At 37.8% G+C, this 24,906-nt stretch overlaps 1 protein-coding gene across 3 annotated transcripts in view; it reads right to left on the reverse strand.

Annotated features, from left to right (window-relative positions):
• LOC126464817 (microtubule-associated protein futsch-like) overlaps window positions 1-24,906 on the reverse strand; it is a 481,068-nt gene that overhangs the window by 91,576 nt on the left and 364,586 nt on the right. For 2 of the 3 annotated variants that reach the window (XM_050096260.1, XM_050096262.1), the window contains exons 11-14: window positions 18,765-20,027; window positions 17,772-17,900; window positions 13,156-13,323; window positions 8,118-8,281 (exon numbers count right to left, since the gene is read on the reverse strand). In XM_050096260.1, the coding sequence (XP_049952217.1) occupies window positions 8,118-8,281; window positions 13,156-13,323; window positions 17,772-17,900; window positions 18,765-20,027 (1,724 nt within the window). The remainder of the gene's footprint in view (window positions 1-8,117; window positions 8,282-13,155; window positions 13,324-17,771; window positions 17,901-18,764; window positions 20,028-24,906) is intronic. The other variant, XM_050096261.1, reaches the window with a different exon arrangement.

Genomic DNA, 24,906 nt, shown 5'->3' on the forward strand with positions numbered 1-24,906 from the left:
GATGCTATGATGATTAATTCCACGTTACAAGCTGTTAAAAGTGAAGAGACGAAACTCGTCCGATGTTCTCGAAGTTACAGTATTGACCGAGTAGAACAATGGGCATTCCACATACTCCTTACACTGAAATATTACCCATAACAAATTTGAGTACTATTAACAATCTTCGCAAATGTTAATTTCTAGTTGCATTCGCTTATAAATTACGTAAATATGTTCAGACAGATTCGCCGTTAATCACTGGAAATACAATACAGTGTGTCAACTGCATCGTAATGCCGTTGTTGAGGGGCAAACAGAATAGATCGGAAACATGTAAATTGATTCTCTGTTTAAATAACTCAGTGTTTCATACAGATTGCCGAAGCTTATTGATCAATTTCATAATGATGATAGAGACGAAGTAAACATATATGTCTTTTCAAAAATTTAATGAACTTGCATAAAATCTGTATTTTACAGCATCGTGCTAGTTCGAAAATGTTTACAAGATGCCTTCACTTTCATTAAGGTCACTTTTTACAACTGCAGTGGAGTAGTCTACTTATCGGTGATATAACAGACACTGTGTTCATAGGAAATAATTTCAGCAACGTGCTCCAGTACTGCAGGGTATTCTATCAGACATTTAGATCATATGGAACGTCGATCCCTGTAATTAGGAACATATTCTTCGAAGACGAAATGTAATATTCGTTTGTTCTTCTATCGCCTTTGTTCTTTGTTACACTAACCACACAGTTTGTGATGTCGTGCGCGTCTTTCGTAAAATAATCCTGTGCAAATCATATAGTCTTATGGCCACGCTACAATTTTATGTATCGATGTACGGATGAAATATTCGTGAGAAACATGAACCGTTCAGCAAATACATCTCACCTGAAATAATTGCTGAAAACTCTTTGAATACTGTATTTCAGTCGATTATCCTTCGCCTCTGTTTGTCGACTGGATTCTATTTCCCTAAATCACACAAGTGTGATTATTCATTCTGACCGTAAATCGGCCAGGTTCCAGTTACACGTAAAGTTCGATTGGTTTACTCACTGGGAACCAATTTAATTTGCTCCAGATACCTGTTTTTAAGGTTTCACCATCGTTAAGAATTATACATTTATGCTGTCAGGCTGTTATTTCACCTGCCTATTGTGAGTAATGAGACAGTTATGCCGTCTTTTGCGACTGCTATAAAGTCTTATTTGGACTAAACGCTTTTTGCTTTATTTGCAACAACTTCTGCATTATTGTAAGGCAGTTCTTGAGTATAGTTCATCAATATGGGATCCCTACCAGGCATGACTGATAGAAGAGATGTAGAAGATCCAATGAAGAACAGCGCGTTTAATCACGGCATCGTTTAGCCGGCGCGAGACCGTTACAGAGATGCTCAACGAACTTCAGTGGCAGACGTTATAAGAGAGGCGTTGTGTATTTACTAATGAAATTTTGGGAGAGCACTTTCCTGTAGAGTCGAACAACATTTTACTTTCTCATAGATCTTGCGAAGTGACAACGGCGAGAAAATTTGAGAAATTACAGCTAATATAGAGGCTTACCGACAATCTTTGTTCTCACGCGCCATTCGCGTGTGGAACAGGGTCGGAGAGATAACTTAGTGGTACCAAGGTACCCTCTACCACACCGTTGCATCGAATGATAATAGATGTAGATTTCCATGCCTTCCTCTACACACAAGCGTTCCATTTTTAACACACTTCGAAAACAAAGTACAGTACTCGAGGTGAATGTGGATATGTAAAACATGCAAACGAGAAGAAAACATTGTGTAAGTTCGGTGTGTAACAAATCGAACGACTGTGTATAGAAGAACGCGTAGAAATAACGCAAAAACAAAAACTGATCACTGAAGATACGTCAAATAAAGCGAAACGCATGTATTCCACATAAGACTTTATATAGTCGCAAAAGACGGCATAAGTCCCACATTACTTGTAAAACTGCGACAGCGGAAAAGGGGATTCAAAAACCCAAAGGGCAAAACGTACTTGCTGTTGCATTTATGAATTATGGGCGAAAGAGAGGCAAAACAATCATTTCACTTCGCAAAAGTATTTCTCGGCCCTACAGATAAAATGAAGCAAATAAGTACTCAATTGATCAGTCACTCGAATCATTCGATAGTTTGAAATGATCGATAGCTTCCGTTGGTTTGTCGCATAATGTGCTTGGCGGATTCAGTATCTGCGATATTTTATTGTTTTCTTGGAATGTGGATTAAAAAACTGCACGGTACGCCAATGGTATCAGTCATTTTAATTACCACCTAACTGATTGGAAAATAAAAAAAGCGATAAATTGCTTCTTCTGAACCGTCGACGAACGTGAAAATACGATGCGAATTTGTGAGCCGACTTATGAAGCATCGAGCACCAAAGTTTCTGCCCTATAATATTTACACTATTATGAGATATATTTCAGTGAAACTGAGGATGGTTTTCTTTGTTATGCAACGGCTACACGCGTGGTACACGTGGACACTTAACCGGAACTGAGACGTAGAATTGTGCTTTCTTGGCTACGTTACAGCAACAGCTGCATGACACTACTTTGCAATCCAGGAGCACGTCCATACGACGCACGAGTTGTTGATGTTGACACTACTCCGCCAATAGGGGAAACTTGGCTCGCTGACTAGGTCAACGAACACGGGAGGAGTGATTTGGCTGCTGCTGAGGCCGTATATCACGTGACTGTATTGGGCTACTGCCTGAGCACACCAGCAGCTGACAATTTTCGTAGGAAATGGTAATTTGTGATTTTCTAAATTGTGCCATTCCGTCAGTCTCAAGGATGTCTCCTGCTCACATTATAAGTTCACACCCGAACGAATATGAAATAAATATTGCATTTCTGCCTGTGGAATGTTCCGTACAAAACATCATCACCCTCTGCTGCCACTTTCTACTGAGACATATTTCTTATTCCTGTTGATTTACTCTCCTTACGATCCATCATATTTGTTCAGGGGGATTACAGAAGTGTTTGATTCCACCCGTCTGCGTTGACCCATAACGTCATCAATATGGCGGAAATAGTTATTCTAAGCGTCTCTAATATGGCGCCTTTGACATCACTACATACACACGGCAACAAATACGAAAATACATAAAAATAAGACAATATCTCCCTCCAAAAATACAATCAAACTAACGGTCAACCATGGGAAATTGGGGGTTTTAAGGAGGGGACAAGCTAAATATAATAGGAAAAAAACACCACAATCCCAAAACACAACATGGCGAACAAAAACAAAAAAAGAATTACAACATTCCGCTAGACCAACAAAATGTGCAGGAATCGAACATTTCCCTTTACCTATATAGGTCAACCACAGGTGACGACACCAATACCTACAACTAAAACTACGGAAACTGGACTCGGACATTTCCCTTGACCTAAATAGGTCAACCACAGACGACAATAGCAAAACACCAACACCTAGAACTAGAAAACATAAGACCAAAACCACAACCTCAAAACTCCACAAATCAAACAGCCCTACATAAATTAAAACACGTTCAATACACCATAAATACACAAAACATCGCAACTCGAGAATAACAAACGAAAACAAGAAATATTACTTATCACCAGCAAATTCGCTGGCCGCGGTGGCCTAGCGGTTCTAGGCGCTCAGTCCGGAACCGCGCGACTGCTACGGGCATGGATTTGTGTGATGTCCTTAGGTTAGTTAGGTTTAAGTAGTTCTAAGTTCTAGGGGACTGATGACCACAGATGTTAAGTCCCATGGTGCTCAGAGCCATTTGAACCAGCAAATTCCGGCACTGCAAACTACATTGGCCACCCCAAACACTCCTCCCCCCCCCCTCCCCCCCAGACACACACACACACATTAAATGTCTTACCACACTACAAACAACAAACCAATAACAACTAATGAAAACGCCAAACACATAAACAAAAAAATAACTCACTGAAAAAACTTCCAAACCTTATATCTGGAATTACAAACATAGCCGCCAACAAATTCACACCTCCAACACCAAGGCTCAAATAAACCCACTACAACACATAATACACAGCAAATACACACACACACACACACACTGAAGGTACCATGAAACACAAAAGGATGACATCTACAATCAACCAATCTGTAATGACATCACACACCACAACACCCTTACGTCACAGGTCAAAGCAGGCAGGTGGAATAGTACGCTTCCATTGACTCGCCAATTCTCCAAAAATTATTCACATGGTCCTTCACTTGGCATTTTCTTTGTTTTCCATTGCTGTTTTTAGCCTTTCTTTCAAAGTTTCTGATCATTTGTGCTTCTGTTCGTTTTAAGATGCCAGACTTTCATCCTTCCTTCTGTAAACTTCTTATTGTCCTGATTTAGACATCTGTTGCTTGTATAAAACACTTCAGACAAACAAGAACATCAGCTTTCCACATCTCACAAATTCTAGCATACTATTCCACCTGTGAGCTTTGACCAAAGCCATCATACTGCTCACGAAGATGCAGCACATGCAAGATTTTAAAATGGTGACCAATACTCGTAAACACACAAAAAAACTTTAAATTAATCCTTGAAAAAATTACTCTTCTCACCTAATGGGAAATCACGAAAGACAATGAAACATGGTATCAGCAACTAGAATTGAGCTGAGTACACAGAGCTATATCAAACTAATTAAATCCTAAAAGAAAATGCAGTACACACCTAACGAGAAACCACAAAAAATTACGAAACATGGGCCCATAACTTGAATTTCTTGAGCCATGTAGCTAAAGTACACAGAAAGATACTGAAAAAAATCAGAAAAGAAATTGTGACACATTGGGAAAAGATGGCGAAATATTTATGAGAACGAAGTTTATAAATATGATTGCTAATTTTTTCTCTTGTAGAAATTTAAGCTGCACTCTTAAGTTCCTGCCTAACCACACTCTCAGAAATTGTGACATCTTCCATATAAACAGCGTAGTTTATGATAGCTATTAAGGCAGCAAAAGATGACATTTCATAACAAGCTGTTTACATTCTTCGCATCGTGCAACACACATGATGCCACACGTGACGTCATAGTTCAAAGCCAAGAACTGGAATTGCACACTATAACTGACCCTTCACATCTAGTGAAGTCCCTACCAAAAAAAATAGTGGTTTACACCTGCATGATTTCATTACACCAGCATCATCACTGGAGACTTCTCTTGATCAATTTCATCTGTCATAGAGGTGAAACAGGTAAAAGTAGTTCTTAAAAACTATGCTTTATCTGTGTCAACATTTTTGGAAACTGGGATCTCTGTTGGACAAAGTGTAGGTGTGGAATTAACCATGGCCATGTGGAAGGAACTATCCCCACTTTTACCTGTAGGGATATATCGCAAAATTTAAGTCATGAGGAACATCTGAATCCATATCTCCAAAAAATGAGGCAGCAGACCTTGTTCTGTTCCTGATACTACATTTTAAGTGATTTAACACTTACCGTTTACATTTTCCGCACATACTTAATTATTTTCATTTCTCCTCCTCTGACATTACTAAAGAAGAGCTTCTGAATAAATATTAGTTCTAGGGCTCGTGCTACTTATCTTGTCATGAGTTTCGCTTTGCTTGTTTGCCATTTGTGGTAACTGAACCATCATATTTAACTCACGACATAATGATGATGAGGTGTTTGACATCACATTTGCATGGTGCATTTATAAGCAGATGAGAAGGCATTATGTTATTTTATGTAGTGCCGTCTCTGCCTAAAGTGCACTTCGCTGTCGGTAGCTCTTCTGCAGCATGCTGCTGTTAGCAGTTCGTTACCATTGGTCATAGCTAAATGGTTGACAGTATCAGTAGTCAATGAGAAGTTGAATCTAATGACTTGTTTGGGCTACAGATACAAACTGATTACTTTTGTTTTTGACACTAACATCACGATACCGATGATTATTGATCTGGCTATTATGGTTGTAAGGTTCAGTATTGGTTTTCGTATTTATTTCTTTTATTGTATGTATCTCAGATGTGATAGAAGTTCTTGGGATACTGTTTTGTAATTTTTGGCAAAAACAGTGAATGGGGCTGAGGAACGCTGGCTATGGTGATGGACTGATCTGTACCTTAGCTACATGCACATTTCATAAACTTTCTGCAGTGTTTTCAGAATGTCTTGATTTCTGAGGTGGTGATTAGGCAGGAACCTAAGAGTATAATTTCAAGTTTACAGAATATTCTGTTTTATATGGCAGTATTTTGTACAATATATTCCATTTGCCGCCACATAATTTGATATGAGCACTTGACATCTTGATGTCATTTATTGAACACTATTTTCTCATTGGTTCTGCTATATTGTTTGACTCATGATTTGTCATGTTCACTTGCCATCAGTCAACATGCAAAAAGTTACCAACTGCAACATGCAGTGGGGAAGCTGCTGACACTGTAAGTGCACCTTAACCATTGTGTTTCTTGGGTGTTTATTCGATACATAGAAGATTATTAAGGATAACAGTCACATGTTGCACGAAGAAAATTGTGCAGGACATCTAACGTACATTTTCTTTAAAAGTCCGGATTGTTGAATGACTATGTGAAAAGCCATGGATGTGGGACAGAAACGAAAATGGTTTGGGTTGCCACATTCTGTACCAGCCATGGATTTATGGGGTAGTGCTGGGAAGGCATTATTTGGAGATTTATTTGCAGTGGACTGATCTGAAAGGTCAAGGCACGCCTTCTATGATATTGTTATGTTGACCCCCCCCCCCCCCCAAATGTTGTTATATGGTTGGTGAACACCTTTGAAATGAATTTAATTAGACAGGTTAGTTAAAGATAATGATACCAATTTTAGATTGTAATTGGAGGTTTTATTGAAATTGACTATATTCTTCATTTTAGTTTATATTGCACCAAATGACTTTACTTGCCTTTTCTTTTAGTGACACCTGTGTTAGAGGATCAATTAGAAATTATCAACTTGTCTGTGACACACAGAAATTGCTGCTTCATGGCTTTATTTGGAGAACATGTAGAACACATAATCACTATTTACTAATCATCCCAGAAAGGACCTAGCAAAAGTGCCTTGGATATCTCATACCAGTGACTGGTTTTACACAGGTATTCTAGTTTTCTGAGTCAAATGCTGTTTGTTTTTGTTCAGATATGACAATAGAAAAGTGCTGACTGACTTTTTAAAGTGGACTGAGAGGAGCGCATGAAGATGAGTATGGGTAATAGTAGCATGTTTATTGGCCTGAGGTCAGTTTTCCTAATGGACTGGAGCTAGTGCAAGGCATACAGCGGCAATTTCATGGTCCTGCACTGACCAGTGAGTGTCATTGATGTGTAAAGTGATAAAGAGTAAAACTGTGATTATACCAAAGAACTTTATACAACAGGGACCAACCAAAGGAGGCAGTGCAGCTGTTATGACACTGGATGTATGCAGAAGACAGGGATTGCTCTGTCTGGCCATCATGATTTAAGTTTTCCATGATTTTTGCAAGTTATTTCAGGCAAGTCTGGTATAGGTCCTTCACCAAGGCCACATCCAACCACATTACATGTTCTCATAAAGTATACTTATATACTATATGTATTTGTATATTTTTTGAGATATTTTGATTGTATTATGATGACAAATCCAACATCATCGTAAGATGATCTCTGGAAATACCATTTGAACCTATTAGTTGTGCTCAATTTTTGAACTAGTAGTAACAACTATCAAATTGTTAGAGTCAGTACTGACAAATATCAGAATAATGTTGAAGAGCTAATATGCCAAGAATTATCTAGAATTGGGGGTAACCTTATGTTTGCTTGGATCATCAGGTTTATATCTACTTGCTCTGTTATTAATACTTTTATTTAAAGAGGTCTTTCTGAATTGAATAATTATGATTAGCTGAAAGTAAGAGCTATTTTAAATATATCTTTTAACATATTTATTTGTGAAATGATTAAATAAATATTTCTTAAAATATTTAATGTCTTTCTGATATAATTCTCATTCATAAGCATTATTGATAGTGACAGAAAGAGGGAGAGAGAGAGAGAGAGAGAGAGAGAGAGACATTAACATAATTTGACAGGACTCTAGGTCTTTCCTACCTTTTGTGCTCGCTGCCGTTCAATCTGACTGACTAGGGCTGCACTCTGGGTATGAGATTCTTTCATTAAGGGCTCCATTCCCTGCATTATTACTTGCGCTCCCAGAAACTTATTCAGCAAGGAACGTGCCTCAATATCTTCCTCTGTGTCATCTTCTTGTGCACCTGTTATGGAATAAATATCCATACTTATAAAAAAAATCAGAGTATAGGCAATGTTACAATACAATATATAAATAGTTTTAAAATAATTCTACCTAAGAACACACACTGACAAAATAGAAAGAGCTGCTGTAGTACATAAGTCATCTTTTTGAAGAGCCTGATGAGGTTATGTGAAGTCAGACATGTTAATTATGACTGTAGATAACACACTTTTTTGCAAGTTTCACTTCTTGCTTTATGCAACCTAGGTCTTGCATTCCAAGCCCAGTTTCTAGTGTTAATCTTTCAGAGAGATTATGCATTGCTTCTGATGTACTATGAAGGACAATATTTACAACTGCCAAAGAAATTAACTGTGTGAAACAAATACTAACAAAGAGATAGAGGGGCTGGCCAGTACTTACCTCAGCTCAGTACAGCCGATAGATACAAATAAAACAGAACCGAAAATTTACGTTCCTAGCTTTCGGAACAAATGTTCCTTCATCGGGGAGGAGAGAGGGGAAAGAAATGGAAGAAGGGAAAGGAGATTCAGTTACTCACAACCCAGGTTATGAAGCAACAGGGAAAGGAAAATAGGGAGGGTAGCAAGGATGGAGGCATGGTTGTCAGAGGGAAGCCAAAGATATTCTACTGTAAGTACTGTGCCAGCTTCAAACCAAAGAGGATGCATACAGAAGTAAAGAGGTATATAGTATAAAGATAAACACAACTATGTAGGATGAAAAGATGCGTGAATGGCTAAAGAGGAAAGGGAAAGAGGATAAGACTGAAGAGTAAATGGGAGTGAGGTTGTTTAACGTAGGTTCAGTCCAGGGGGATGGCGGGATGAAAGGATGTGATGGAGTGCAAGTTCCCATCTCCACAGTTCAGAGGGACTGGTGTTGGGTGGGAAAAGCCAAATGGCACATACGGTGTAGCAGGTTCCTAGGTCCCTAGAATTATGCTGGAGGGCATGCTCCGCTACTGGGTATTGGGCATCTCCTAGGCGGACAGTTCGTCTGTGTCTGTTCATGCGCTCAGCCAGTTTAGTTGTTGTCATGCCGATGTAAAAGGCTGTGCAGTACAGGCATGTCAGTTGATAAACGACATGTGTAGTTTCATACGTGGCCCTGCCTTGAATTGCGTATGTTTTACCAGTAGCGGGGCTGGAGTAGGTGGTTGTGGGGGGATGCATGGGGCAGATTTTGCAGCGGGGTCGGTTACAGGGGTAGGAACCGCTGGGTAGAGAAGGTAGTCTGGGAATATTGTAGGGCTTAACAAGGATGTTACGGAGGTTAGGGGGGCGACGAAAGGCAACTCTGGGTGGCGTGGGGAGAATTTTGTCAAGGGATGATCTCATTTCAGGGGTTGACTTGAGAAAGTCATATCCCTGGCGGAGTAATTTGTTGATGTTTTTGAGGCCAGGATAATATTGGGTGACAAGGGGGATGCTTCTGTGTGGTCTGGGGGTAGGAACATTGTTGTTGAATGGGGAGGAATGTATTGCTCGGGAAATCTGTTTGTGGACAAGGTCTGCAGGATAGTTGCAGGAGAGGAAAGCACTGGTAAGGTTATTGGTGTAATTGTTGAGGGATTCGTCACTGGAGCAGATACGTTTGCCACGAATACCTAAGCTGTAAGGAAGGGAGCGTTTGATGTGGAAAGGATGGCAGCAATCAAAGTGAAGGTACTGTTGTTTGTTTGTGGGTTTGATATGGAAAGAGGTGTGGATGTGAGCTTCAACAAGATGAAGGTCAACATCCAGGAAGGTGGCTTGGGTTTTGGAGAAGGACCAGGTGAAATTCAGATTCGAAAAGGAGTTGAGGTTATGGAGGAAATTAAGGAGTGTTTCTTCACCATGAGTCCAGACCACAAAGATGTCATCTATAAACCTATACCAGGCCAGGGGAAGCAGCTGTTGGGTCTTCAGGAAAGCCTCCTCCATGCGGCCCATGAAGAGGTTGGCATAGGACAGAGCCATCCTGGTTCCCATGGCCGTTCCCCTGATTTGTTTGTAGGTCTGGCCTTCAAAAGTGAAGTAATTATGGGTGAGGAAGAAGTTGGTAAGTGTGATAAGGAACGATGTTTTTGGAAGATCTTCGGGTGGGCGTTGGGAGAGGCAGTGCTCAAGAGCAGAGAGACCATGCGTATGTGGGATGTTTGTGTTGTGGGATGTTTGTGTAAAGGGATGTAGCATCTATGGTGACAAGAAAGGTTTCAGGTGGGAGAGGGGTGGGAATGGATTTGAGGCGTTCTAGGAAGTGGTTTGTGTCTTTGATGTAGGATGGGAGTCTGCGGGTGATAGGTTGGAGGTGCTGGTCTACCAGAGCTGAGATACGTTTGGTTGGGGCTTTGAAGCCTGCCACAATGGGACGGCCAGGATGGTTCTCTTTGTGGATTTTGGGTAATAGGTAGAAGGTAGGGGTATGTGGCTCAGGTGGAGTGAGTAAGTCTATGGAAGCCATTGTGAGGCCTTGTGAGGGACCTTGGATTTTTAGGATTTTTTGCAGCTCAGTCTGGATGGAGGGAATGGGATCCTGGGTAACAGCTTTGTAGGTTGAGGTGTCGGAGAGTTGACGCAGTCCTTCTGCCACATACTCCACACGGTCAAGTACAACAGTTGTGGAGCCTTTATTCGCCGGGAGGATGACAATAGAGTGGTCTATTTTCAGCTCCTTAATGGCACGGGATTCAGCTGGGGTGATGTTGGGGGTAGTCGGGATGTTCTTCAAGAAGGACTGGGAGGCAACACTGGATGTGAGGAATTCCTGAAATGTCTGCAAGGGATGGTTTTGGGGGAGGGGAGGAGGATAGAAATTAACTGGGAATTTAATTTCTATTGCAGCAGCCAGAACTCGTGCCAGCAGATTTTTCTCTGTCTCTAGAGGAGTCTCGTCAATTAAACTTTGCATTGCTACCCTATTGCTACATTTCTGCATATCAGGATGTGCAACTCTAAGACTTTTCTCTTTCCCTCAGCATTACACAACTGAATAGAAACTGTTGTAGAACAGAAATGGGACGTTTCCAGATGTGGGTTCCTGTTCAAAATATTATGTACTCACTCCCCTCTAAAAGTCGTAGTAGTATGTAACGGGAATTTCTGAACACCCTGCACAATCTTCCTGGAAACTCAATAATTATTGTCCTGTTAGGGAAATACGTTGTCAGATTTGCAGTCTGCTCCTGTATGATGATGAGTGGCAATGTAAATGCTTGTGGACAAGCTATCACTTAAAAGAAGTGGACTATTCAAGTGTTTAACAGGCAAGTAAATCAATATAGGTGTGTGTGTGTGTGTATTCACATATTAAATATGTCACTGCTGTCAATGACAGCAATCTAAAGAGGGTAGCTTATTGAGAGTGGCTTATTTTTTTATCTCTTGTGATGTCCAGAAGGTGATGCTAGCATTTGTAGGTAGGTTTCAGACAGCCAAATGTTTATTTGTACCCATCTTCAATAGTTCCTCAGAAGCTCTCCACTTAACTCAAAATTAATGTAGCATCTGTTATTGGGTATTGGGGAGTTGGTTTGACATTACCACATGTAAAGTTCTTCTCTATGTGTCACATGTTTATCTCTATCCTGCGGATGGCTGTCACGAATGCTTGTACTTTATAACTTTTTATGCAAATGACAGAAAAAGGGAAGATAAAACTAAGTGTTGGAAAACAGCATACCACTGTTGAGTAGCATCACTGATCTGTCAGTCAAGATCACCATTAATACTATTAGCTTTTCAGTTTATGAGACACTGGTGTTTTGATATTTAGTTAAGCACATTTTTGTACAGCCCATGGTAACAATTGTACATCACCACCTCCCTTCTCATTACCAACAGTGTTCTGGGGACACAGTTCTTCTACTATCATGAATCAGACACATTATTACTGCTTACACTAGCAACCTATTACCCTCTCAACACTAGCATGTATTATGGACACAATTATGGAGAATTGGGACAATGCACTTTCCATGTAAAGCAAAATTATGTTCAGAAAAAAAGTTTTTATTGTTCATTAACACTGTAAGGACATTTTTAAGGAATTCTCCAGAAAGACATCCTAGCAGTTGGCTCCTAGCCTTTAATTTCTTGTAATTAGTTTATATGCAAGTTCTGATGAGCAAGGGAACTATAAATCCTTGCAACATAACTTTGATATTTAAACACTGCCGATAAGTAGTCTATAAAATAGATCTATTTGTATTTAGTCTCTATGAAATATCATGACAATTTTGACTGCAAACTAGGTTTACTTTCAGAGGAAGGGACTCGATTTGAGCATTCATTAGCTTGGTTGTGGAAAATTGTACAAAACTTTGTTGTAAACATCATCACATGTCCTTGCCACTTTTGCATCCAGTGGATCCAAATTGCATCTGACTGACCTTCTAATATAGAAATTAGAAGTTTATTTGCTTGTAAGTTTAAGAAGGAAGAAATATTAGGCTTTATTTTCTCTTTGATTAAGGATGTTGACAGAGTCCTTTTCAAAGGAGCCATCTCAACTTAACAGTATGTTTTAATGGATTTTGGCAAACCTAAATATGGATGGCAGGAACAGGTATTTTAACTTGCTCCTCCTAAATACAACATATACTACCAATTGTGCACAACAATATACATTGAAACAATTTGTTTTGTTACAAGAGTGTCACAAGTACTTAGAATTATCTATACAATAATCTAGTTTTTTCTTAATTCTCATTGTTTAAGTGTACCATTTCTGTAAAGCTTTATCTGTTAACTACTATTCTGATTAACTAGTGCTTATAACACTTAAAATCAATGATCCTGACATCTCTGAGAGCAGATCAATAAGCTAAATAAAAAATATTTGTAAGTTCTAATGGTACAAAGGAACTATAGGAGGTGAATTACAACTTACCCTGTTCAGAGTTTCTCATTCGATTCAGTACATCATGTACATCAGTCACTTTAGACTGATTGTCAAGAAATGACCTATTGTCTTTGTCAGCCTTCGGTGTACTCTGATTACTGCCTGACGAGCTCACACGGACCTCTATTGTTGATGACTGTTTGACACCTGGTGAGCCTGACAGTAAGAAATCTTGTCTTCAGATTCTTTTAATGATTAAAAGAACAGTAATACTCAATTACAACTCAAAATTTAACCAGTTATAATCTGTTTTTAAATGTTAACAATGAATAAAATACTTCTTTAAGTGTTTATCTATGCAACAGCTATAAATGGATTTCAGTGCTGTATGTAAGCTGATGGGCAGCAGATCAAACTTTTGAATTCTGTCCACCATAACTGTTCTTCAAAATTGGTAACTGTGTTATTATACAAGTCGTCAGGAGATATATTACCGCACAGCAGAGGTCAGATGTTTGTACCTATACTCAGATGATGTAATTTTTGAATCTGTCCTCATTTTATTGTTCTCATTAGTTAATTTACATCTGCATTTTAAATGAAAGAAATCTCTGAAATATTATTGTTTGTTGCAACAATTAGTGCTCAAATTGGAGTGTTTGGGCTTTAACCAAATATATGCTATTATTCTTTCTTCCCTGAGGAAGAAATCAACAGTTCCAAAAGCTAGTTATAGTTTTTCCCAGTTTTTAAAATTGGTGTTAGTAGTACTTGGAGTTTTGTCTCCTGAAAGTAAGTACTTGCAAGCCATCTGCCTGTTGGTAATTTTACAGTTAATATTACAGTTCACACAGTATGGCACATGTAGAGTCAGATAGGTACCAAAGCACTTGAGAATTGGAACACATTTTTGAAATGTGCTTAAAACCCATTGCTTAAAAAGTAATCAACAAAATATATCGGAAATTTGTACCATATCTCCCTCATTGAAATGTTGTGATGAAACAAATGGAAAAATTTCCTACAGATAATGCAATTATTAAAAAGCTGTTACAGAAAGAAAGAAAAAGCACTGAAAATGCAAAGTTAAGCTCAGCATTTGATGATGCGGGAAAGGTTACAAGAATTTTCCGGGAATTACTGAACCACACATATTACTTATTTAGAGACTATAGAAATATGGGATCCAGAACAGAGTCATACAGAGATCAGCTTATATTTGACAGGATAGGAACAACATGTAATTACAACATCAACTTTAAGGTACTGTACAGTACTGGATCTTTGTCTGTTCCTATTGTGTATGTAAGTAGTGTACCATTCACTATCACTATATATCTAGTCTTATCCACAGATAATTTCTGATGAAAATGGGTTCATCAAAATTGATGGGAAAGAGTTTCCTCTGTAATCTTTTGATGGACAATTGTCACTGCTTCATTACAGATCTACAAAGGGCAATTTTATGTATTGAGTAGGAAATCTTTGGGAACAACCATCTAATTGATCAGCAGAACCAACTCTTAAAAATATAGGGCTGAATCAAAATGGGCCTCATATTTCTGGTGTGGCATGCTATTGTGTCGCCAACACATGTGGCCTACAGAACTCATAACTCTGTGGCTGGATGTTGTACCAGACTGCAACCCATATACTTCAAGAACCATAGTGTTTAGGAAGACCCAATCAATTATGTGTCATTTTAAACTTGTCATGCCTTATGTATAACAAATCAGTAGTTTCAAAAATTTTTCACCTTGGGACAAATAAATCACATTTCACATTGGACTACCATAAAAAATGTAACATTAATAAAATCACATATAATGAACTACACTATGGTACATATGGCATTGATCAACTTAAACTGATTCACGCAATTTAAGAATGAGTTTATGAAATTGCAGCTACTCTAGTTGAAAGAAATGGTAGCAAGAAATAGTTCATATAGATTTCAGCGATTTGTTTTATAATTGATAATCAAGTGGGAGATTTCATAACTTCTACTGTATACTGAAATTCTGAAGATGGTGTCTGTTGTGTTAATGGACTAATAATGATACAAAGCTGAATCTATTTTTACTGTATTTCTACATTTGTACTCTGCAAGCCACCATGAAATGCATAGCAGAACATATTTATCATTTTTTAGGGGTCTCTTCAGTTCTAAACATGTACAGAGCTTAAATTATTCTGTGTGTGCTGTAATTAGTTTAATCTTGTATTTGTGGTCCCTACAGGAGCAGTATATAGGGGGGTAAGTGCATTTCAGGCTTCTTCACTGAATACTGATTTTTGAAACTTCATAAGTAGACATTTGTGGGATGGTTTATGTCTTATCTTCAAGGTTTTTAGCATTTCTGTGACGTTCTCCCATGAGTCATGAACCTGTGACTATTCGTTACTGCTCTTATTTCCATTCATTAAATATGATCTGGCATGAAGCACACAATTGTTCTGTAAACAGTTTCCTTTGTACACTGGCTGCATGTTCCAAATATCCTGCTAATGAACCAATGTCTGACAACTGCTTTACCTAGACTGATTTTGTAGAGTTCACTGATTCCAATTGTGACCCAGCGATATTGTAGTCACAACATACTACAATGCTGCTTCTTTTAAAGTGCGCAATATTACATATCTGAACATTTAAAACAAGCTGGAAATTTTTGCATCACTTTGAAATCTTATCAAGATCTTCCTGATATTTGTGCAGCTTTCTCAGACAGTACTTATTGTAGATTATTTACATCATCTGAAAAATGTCTTGGGATACTTTCAATATTGGCTGCTAGGATACTAATATACAACATGAACAACAAGTGTCTGAATACATTTCTCTACAACACACCAGCAGTTACTTCAATTTTTGTTGGACTCTCCATCTAATATAACATACTGCATCCTCCCTTCTAAGAAATTCTCAACCCACATTTAAATTTTGTTTGTTGTCCCTTGCAATTGTACTTTTGTTAATAAATGTTGGTGTGGTACAGAGTCAAATTTTTTCAGAAGTCAGAAAGTACTGCTTCTACCTGACTGCCTTGATTCATGGCTTTCAGGGTGTCACATGAGATAATTATGAGATGGGTATTGCATGAATGATGCTTTTGGTATCTATGATGGGTGGCATGGAGGAGCTCATTCTGTTTGAGACAACTCATTAGAATTGAGTTCATAATATAGATGAAATGATATTGATATTTTGCAGGTCACTTCTGTTATCTTTCTTTTAGACTGGCATGACCTGTGGTTCATTCCAACCAATGGGCATAGTTTTTTATTTGAGGAATCTATGATACTTCATGGTTGAAATGGGAGCTAACTCAGCTGCAAATTCTATACAGACAGAGATTCCATCAAGTCCTGGAGCCTTGTGTAATTTTAGCAATTTCCGCTGTTTCTCAACATTGCTGGCTCTGATATCTGTGTCGTTCATCTTTGCAGTGGTATGAGAAAATGGAGCAGTGCTTCTGAGTGTTCCTTTGCAAGAGAAAGATTGAAAATGGAGTTTAGCATTTTAAATTTTTATTGCTACCCTCAATTTCGGTTCCTTTGTCACCCCTGATGTCTGAACATTGACTTGGGTGCCACTGGCAGCTTTCACATATGATCAGAATACTGTAATATTGATTGAAACTAAGATTTACTGATTGAAATTAAGATGAAAAATAGTGTCTATAAAATCAGTATCTAAAATAAGTGAGAATATTTACCAATTTGATGTTGACAATGATGTTACAGACCATATATAGAAACCCCATTACATCAAGAAGCAGTCCATGTTGTGTGGGTTTTGTTACATCTGATGCTTGTTTTATAGAGAGCACTAAAATATTTAAATTCAAGTAAAGAATGTTTTTCACATTTCCAACCATACAAAGTTAAATGCTCTCTTGATGGAACTAAGAGTATGTCTGTTGTCCATAATTTTACCTGTTTACTGAGTTCACTGCTTTTGTGCATATCTCATCTTATCTTGTGATCCAGAGCGAGTAAAATTTGCTGCCACATTCTGATTTAGTTTAGAAAAATTTTTATTTTTCACTATTAGATGTGATAATTAATCGTATGTGACAAAAATTCACCCTATACTGAATGACGATGTTTCTTAGTAAAAATATACTGTTGTGTTCCATGTAAGTGAACGAACAGAAAAAAATATATGCAATATGCACATGATGCTGTCTCTTTCATGTATAATCCATTCCTTTATGTTTTAAGAGGAAACATTTGATTTGTTTTGTAATAATCGTTATCCACACAGGAGTTATGAAAACCAGCTATCCAAGCCAAAATCTTTATACAGTGACATGTCTGTTTAATTTAACAAATATGAAAACAACCTTGAGTAGCTACTCTAATTTGAGCCACTCTATTTGTAGTGCAGCTTTCATTATTGAATTTAATTGTTACAGAGTAATGCTTTCATGTAACTATTAAACAAAGTGATCATAATAAATGTCATATTATCTTACATGATACATATGGCAGGAAGCAAAAATTGAGGGTTGTACACAATAAGATGGTGGTAATAACATGCAAGCTGTGAGAGAACAAACATAAAATCAACACATCACAATATGTATTATAGATTCAGCACTGAACACAATAATATATGGACAAGCAGAATTTGTGAGTTTTGTGTTAATATTGTTAGTTACCTGGGTCACTGGTGGGTGTAGTGACAGGACTACATCCATTGTTAAGTCGGAAGCTTGCAGAACGGAAGATGAGACCTGCCTTTGGATAACACCTCTGTGACCGAGAGTTGTCGCTGCTGTTGGCCTCAGCTGTGTCATTGCCAGATGTTACATTGTTAAGTCTCCCAGCAAAACATTCACCAACAATAATGTACAAATGATTAAGCTTCCCCCAGCAATGTCAATAGAAGAATAATGTGAAGTACAGAATGATGCCATTTCCAGAACATTTATAATGCTGTTAAATTTATGTGTACTGTATTAGGATGTAAGGATTGTTTTGGGTTCTTTTTCAATCAAGCAATTTAATAATTTCAGAAGAGCAATGCAGCTTTGAAATTTGTTCATGTGTGTTAATAGTGTTTAAAAAAAAGTAAGGGTAGGTCAAGCTAGCTATTATTTATCAACTTACTTGAACTGAATTAATAAACAGCACATTCTCAGGATACAAGCAGGGTAAATCAGAAGGTTATACATTAAGCTTGCTGAGTATCCAGTGTCCACTGCTTCTTGTAATGTGTAAGTATTTGCAATGTTAGACAACCATTATGTACTTCACAAAATCTTTATAATAACAGTTAATACCTTTATACCTTTTGGAAATTTCCACCACTGCAATACTTAAAAGCACACTAAATAACCAGTAGGAGCATAATATGTTGAGCATACTAATTAACTGAACAATATGAGGCATTAGAAATGATATCTCTTCCTCATTTAAAAAAAGAAATAAATTGCGGTAATGCTAGCCACTTTTCTTTATTTATGTACACTCTATTGGCACAGTAAAATATTCTATGAACATCTAGCACACAACAAAGGAGATGGTTATGCCAACATACTATTAGTGGGATGCTTATTTGGCAACCAAAATCAAAGGTCAATGTATGTGAAAGTGCTGAACATTGCATAGCAATGCCTTTCCAATTGCAAGCAAATAGATGCAGTACATACCAGCAGCCTGTTGGAACTTCTGTGAGAGTGCCCTCACAGATCCTCCTCGAGCAACTCTTGAGAAACCTCCACTGGAAGGTGATGGAGAACCTTCCCTGTCATCTTGCGGTGTTGATGATCTTCTTCTGCTAGCAGATGTGGTTCCTGACTGTGACGTACTTGTGGTGGAAGACTTCTCAACAGAGCTTTGTTGCACTGAAGATCTAGAATATTTACTTTCTGTTTGTCGACTGTGACTGCTGCTATAAGCTTCTTCATCTTCATAATGCCCACTAGTTCTGTCAGGACTGGATCGCATAGAGCCTGTGACTGAACTGGTGACATAGTAGCTACTCCTTTTGTAGCCGTCACTGTCATCACCATCATCAAACTCTGTAGTGATGTCATGTCTAGGGGAATCTCTATCATCCCCTGATGACTGCAGACGAGTAGTGAAGACCGTTTGCCCTTTCCCAGTTGTGTAGGTGGTTGTCTCACTTGATCCTCTAGTGACTTTTCCATAGCTTGTCTTACGGGAAACGTCTTTGTGATCATCATCTTCATCATCTTTAGTGAAAATTTGTCGCCGCACAGAGGCGGGAGTTTTATCTTTTGGGTGTGGTGATCCTCCACTTGGTCTTCGTGTGACAGTTGTTACAGTGGTGCTATAGTACTGACCACCAGAGACTGGCTGTTGACTGTCATCTTCATAATCTGGGACAGTCTTTTCAGGTGACTTTCTGGAGGGGGAACTTCTTCCAACGCTCTGCCTGACACTTTTGTTCTCAAGTTCATGATCTTGCGTCTTAAATGTCTTGCTTGTAACGGTAGTGGAGCTCACATATCTCTGTGTTTCTTCTGCAGATTTGTCACCTGACCCAGTAACTCTGACGCTTGACTGAGGTTTCCTGTAACTGAGGTCATCTCTTACTTTAGGCTTCATGCTACTGTCAATAGAAACCTTCTCAGTTCTAGTTGTATCAGTCTCCTTAACATCATCTTCTGTAAGCTTTGACCGTCTAATACTGTTACTGCTAACAGCTGAGGTCTTGATGCTTGCTAACCTCACAGTGCCATCAGCTGAGTATTCTCGATCTGGTGATGTGCCCTTACCCACTGATGGCTTTCTCCTGGGTTCTGGAGAGTCATATTCTTGATCAACATCATCTCCATCTCTGTAATCCTCTATTGACAGTGGTTCCTTATCTTCAGGTGTCTTATACTGATAGTGAGATTTTGTTATTTTTGAAACAGGTTCTTCACCAGGACGACAGACAGTTTCACCTGAAAGGAAGATTTATGAAGACATTAGATAAATAAATGACAAAGTACAAGGTTGATAAATTCTTTGAAGCTGTACGATCCCAAAGGGCACATAAATTTACAAAACATTGTCAGGATGAACACATGTTCAATTAACCTTGTTTCACAAGAAAAGAATTGCAGACAGAAATACAGGACAGGTTCAGGAAGAACCACAGCACAACTGCTCCACATACAACAGGCACATTTTTAGATTTTGCAGAAGTGCTCAAGTCAGTTTACCATGAATTGCTGCTTAAGGAATTGAAGACATATAATATCAGTGAGTCAGAAAGACAACTACTGTCCACCATCTTAATAAACTGCGAACAGTGCACAAAATTTACATGCAAAATAGATAATACAATTAGGGATTTCCAGTCCACCAGCATACCAGTATTACAGTAATATAGCGCATTACCAACTTTCACTTCTTGCATTTCTTCCTGGTTCAGCCATAACTCATACAAAATAAGCTATCCAGGTGACACCTCTCTTTTGTGTTATGGGAAAGACTCTGAAGGGCTAGAATCAGTTTGTGGTAGAGGTGAGACAAAAGAAACCTCATATTTTCTTCATGAAGTATCTCAGCAATTGATATAGCCAACATAAATTCCTTTGTACTTACATAGGCAAAAATATTTTTAAAGGGTAAGCCACACTAATTTTATATGAGCCATGTGCATTGCAGCAAAACATGGCATAGCCCAAAAAATCAGGTAATAACTTATCCCTACATATCTCTCCTCCATGTATCTCTCCTCCATCTATTTAGTAATCACGCACTTGCCCTCTTATGAACTTCCAGATATCCCAAAACAACTCAAATTACTTCAAATATCTGAAAATCATGTGCCAGTGTAATGTAGTGTTATTTTAATGAGTTTTCTTGGTATCATTGTTCAATAAAATTGGAAGATAATTGAGTTGTATGCTCATTTCTCACTGCTTGATATGTTCTTCCATTGCATATGCACATCTGAAGGATATTTCTTTAGGAATATAAAAACAATTCTTCCATCTTTCCATTTTTTATTTCATGTTGCTAGCTTGTATTGGCCATAAGTGTTAAATTGTGCATCTGGAATAATCACAACTGCCAGTAGGAAATGCATTATGATGTCTTGTCCATCACAGTACTCAGTCTTAATTAATTCCTCTATAGCAAGCAGACCATTATGGACAGATTTTCATGTTAAAAACACACCTGCACACACTTCCTATAAACAGGTACCAACTGCTAGACAGAGGACTAGCCAACACGCAAAGGTGCTCTACAGTAAGTCTGAGTATAGTACGAATACAGCAGAAAAGTGAAATTAAGCTAGTGCATGAATTCCTGCTATGAATTATTTGTAAAACAAAAATATCCATCAATATGTTCCTTGTAATTGTATAATTTCTTTGTACCAAATCAAAGTACAGCAAGTGCAGTGACATTCATGACTTCAACACTAAAAGTAAAAGTAGTTGCTTCAGACAGAATTAAATTGAGAATAACAGACCATAGTCCTTATATCAAAGGTCAAATATGGTTTAATGAGCTCCCAGACACTACAAGAATATGGCAAGTATGTTTAAGCCAGAAAATCAGCAAGTATTTTATCAAAATCATACAAGGAATATATGAAAGTTGTAAAAATAATTCAACCACAATGAAGATGAGAAGCCTGCCAGTCTATGAACATATTTTAAAAACTGAAACCATAAAGGGTTGTACATAAGATATTGAATTGCCAGGAGACCAGGAAGAAGCAAGTTCCATTTGTGAAAGAAGTACATTAGGGTCTAAGGAAACATAGTATAAAGAAAGAAGATGTATGAAACAGTGACAAATTCAGAGTGGTAATAGTGGGTGTGGAGGATCAATGCAATGAGAAAGTAATAACAACACAGAGAGTATTTTTGGAAGAAGAGCAACAAAAATTAGTCAGAGAATAAATTAATACTGGCTAAAGAACCTAAAAAGTGAAGGCAACTGTGCTACCATATCCCATAAGTGACTGCAACTGCAATGATAAAATAAATACCAGAAATGAGGGTTAATTTGCTTTCAAATATGACAATAGTAGTGAGAGAAGGAGAGAGAGAGAGAGAGAGAGAGAGAGAGAGAGAGAGAGAGAGAGAGAGAGAGAGAGAGAGAGAGAGAGAGAGTGCAAAAACTATCAACTTTGTTTGTCTTTGTCTTCTTCCAACATTGGCCTCCTCTGCTCTCTGCTCCTTACCACACTGCACCTAAAACTTGCAATGTCTGTCTTTCATCATTAATACATATCTTCAGTGTATCTTCCAGACTATCATCAGATTGGTTTCTTAGTCCATTCTCTTTGCAGTAGAATACTACCTTGACATCAGAGAAATAGGATGCTCACATCACTAAGATACAATTTTGTTGTGACATATTAATGCACAACTTTCTTTCCTCACTTTAAATTTTCTCCTTACTCTGTAACCTCTTTGATCATAACTGATCAACTCAGTGGCAGAGAATGAACAGTCTACAACATACCACAATGTGCTTACAGAAAATTTCTTAGGTGAAGTTTGACACAAAATAAACAACACTGAAACTGAAAAGTTATATACTTAACAAATCTGCTGTTCAGATTTTTTCTGCATGTCATTTTTCATGATTCTGTGTTGGTACTTTGTCATTTTTATTGTCTGCAGCTGGTATGTATACATTTGCCATTCAGTGCCTCTAGGCTGACTGATTTTGATGAAACTTGTCACAAGTTCAAGGTCAAAAAACACTGCGTACTAATATGCCTTGTCAAACCATTCCTCAGTAACATTACCAGTCTTGTTTCTTTTGTGTTAACATAGTATAGTTCACATTTTACATTATTTAATTCTCTGACAGTATGAGTCTCATAAAACTTTCTTCGTTCAACACACAGTAATTACTTTGAATCTTCTTTTTACATATTCACCAGAACAAAAGGCAAATAGCTGTATTGCTGTTAATTGTTCTTCCTAATCATGAGATTTCATCCATTGCTGAACTGAATGAAAGGTGATTTGTTTTCCTTCATTTGCAGTAATTAAAAATTTTTTGGTTACACCCCCAATAAAATTGAGCTTGTCAACTGCTGCTAATAACACTTTTTTTAATGCTTTGATTCATAAAAAGAATTTCTTCCTAGAGCACACTGCACATGGGCAATGAAACTATTCAGATACATCTCACAGAGCCTGCAGAATAAACCTGACAATGAAATATTTCACACATCACTGAACTAGCTGTCTCATAAACAAATGTTTATCTCTAAGTGATATGTTCAGTAATACACAGAGTTCCTAAAACAAATTGTTAATAAATGTAAACTGCATAATTAACTTTGCATATAATAAGAAAAATGGGCAAAAATTTTGACTCCTTCAGCCACAAGATTTATCAGTTCTATAGAGTTTCAGGAAAAGTGCTAGAGGAAAAGATGAAAAGAAAATACAATAGTCTTTCTGGTGAATACTAAAGGAAAAATAGGAGGAGGGAAAATTATCCCAGATTTCACAAAGCTATATATGACACTCAGATATTTCAAAATTTTTGTCAGTATTTAAGAATGTAACTTTGTGTGAATGTGTTTCCCTAGAGCCATGCACTGTTGTTATAGCTATTAACTCTTCAGAGAATTATTAAAAGGATCTCTCAAAGAAAATTAAAATAGATTGTGGCTGTAAATTTGACGTAAACTAACATATCTTCACAGACAGCAGCTTCTATACAGTAGAATAGTGCAACATTAGTCACATTTGCAAACTTTTTCACTTCTGAACAGTTATTTTTGAGCACACACTAATATAAATACATGAACAAGAGAATAAATTTTTTTAAGTTTTGCTGTTCTTCCCACAATAGCTACAAAAATTTTTAATGCTGTGCCACTGAATATACTTTTGAGACAAAAGAGTACTAATTGTTGGAATGAATAATTACATCACTAATGATAATGATCACTGAAAACAATTTTCTAGTATATGATAAGTTATACACAAAGCAAACTACTAAATGTATAAATATTTCGTGTCTCACCTTTTTCGTATACTTCCGGCAGGTGAACAGATTTATGATTTCCATTGTAATGCACAAAACTCAGTGTTCCCAACACAACAGTGACAACAAATACGTTTGGAACAACCATCCATGTTATAATCAAAACAGTTGAAGCAGATATCAAGAAAACAAGTAGTTCTAAAGCTGAACTTTTTGTGTAATCATTCTCCACATCAGGCTCCATGACTTAATAAGCATTTGCTTACAGCATCATTGTGAGGAAAATTTGTTTTCACTTTTCTGCTGTGAGCAGAGGATTCTCTAAACCGTAATTTTGGTCTAAATTTCATAAAGGAACAAATCATTTCTCCTTCAGATTAGTCTGTATCTTAACTTGAATGTGAATAAGAAAGTGATCCTCGATTATGTATCTGTACTAAGACACAGCTCACATATCCACCCAGGCTGCTGCTCTCAGTAGCAGGAAGGCAGTCAGTGACTGCTTCCAAACTGCTGCAGCATGTGGCTCGGGCACACAGCCAACTCCCAGAGTGCCTCCAGATTGGTAGGTTTAAAAACCCCTGACCAACAGCCTTGAGTGGGGGCAGAAGCACTTCCTATCTGATCAATGCGACCAATGCCCTTCACTCTTTAACATCCAGTAAACACAACCACCATATACTACTTGCTACATGGATGGTTTGAGTTATTTCTGGCAGAGCACATGCTGTCTGCACTGCTCTGCTAAATGTTTTGGAAGTTATTCTGAGAACTTGGCAGTGGGCCTAGGCTAAGAATTATCAGCAGGAACTGCTTACATCCTACCAAACTAATAAATATACTAGAAATTCACACATACACTCG

This window comes from Schistocerca serialis, chromosome 1 (assembly GCF_023864345.2).
Source record: "Schistocerca serialis cubense isolate TAMUIC-IGC-003099 chromosome 1, iqSchSeri2.2, whole genome shotgun sequence".
NCBI lineage: Eukaryota > Metazoa > Arthropoda > Insecta > Orthoptera > Acrididae > Schistocerca > Schistocerca serialis.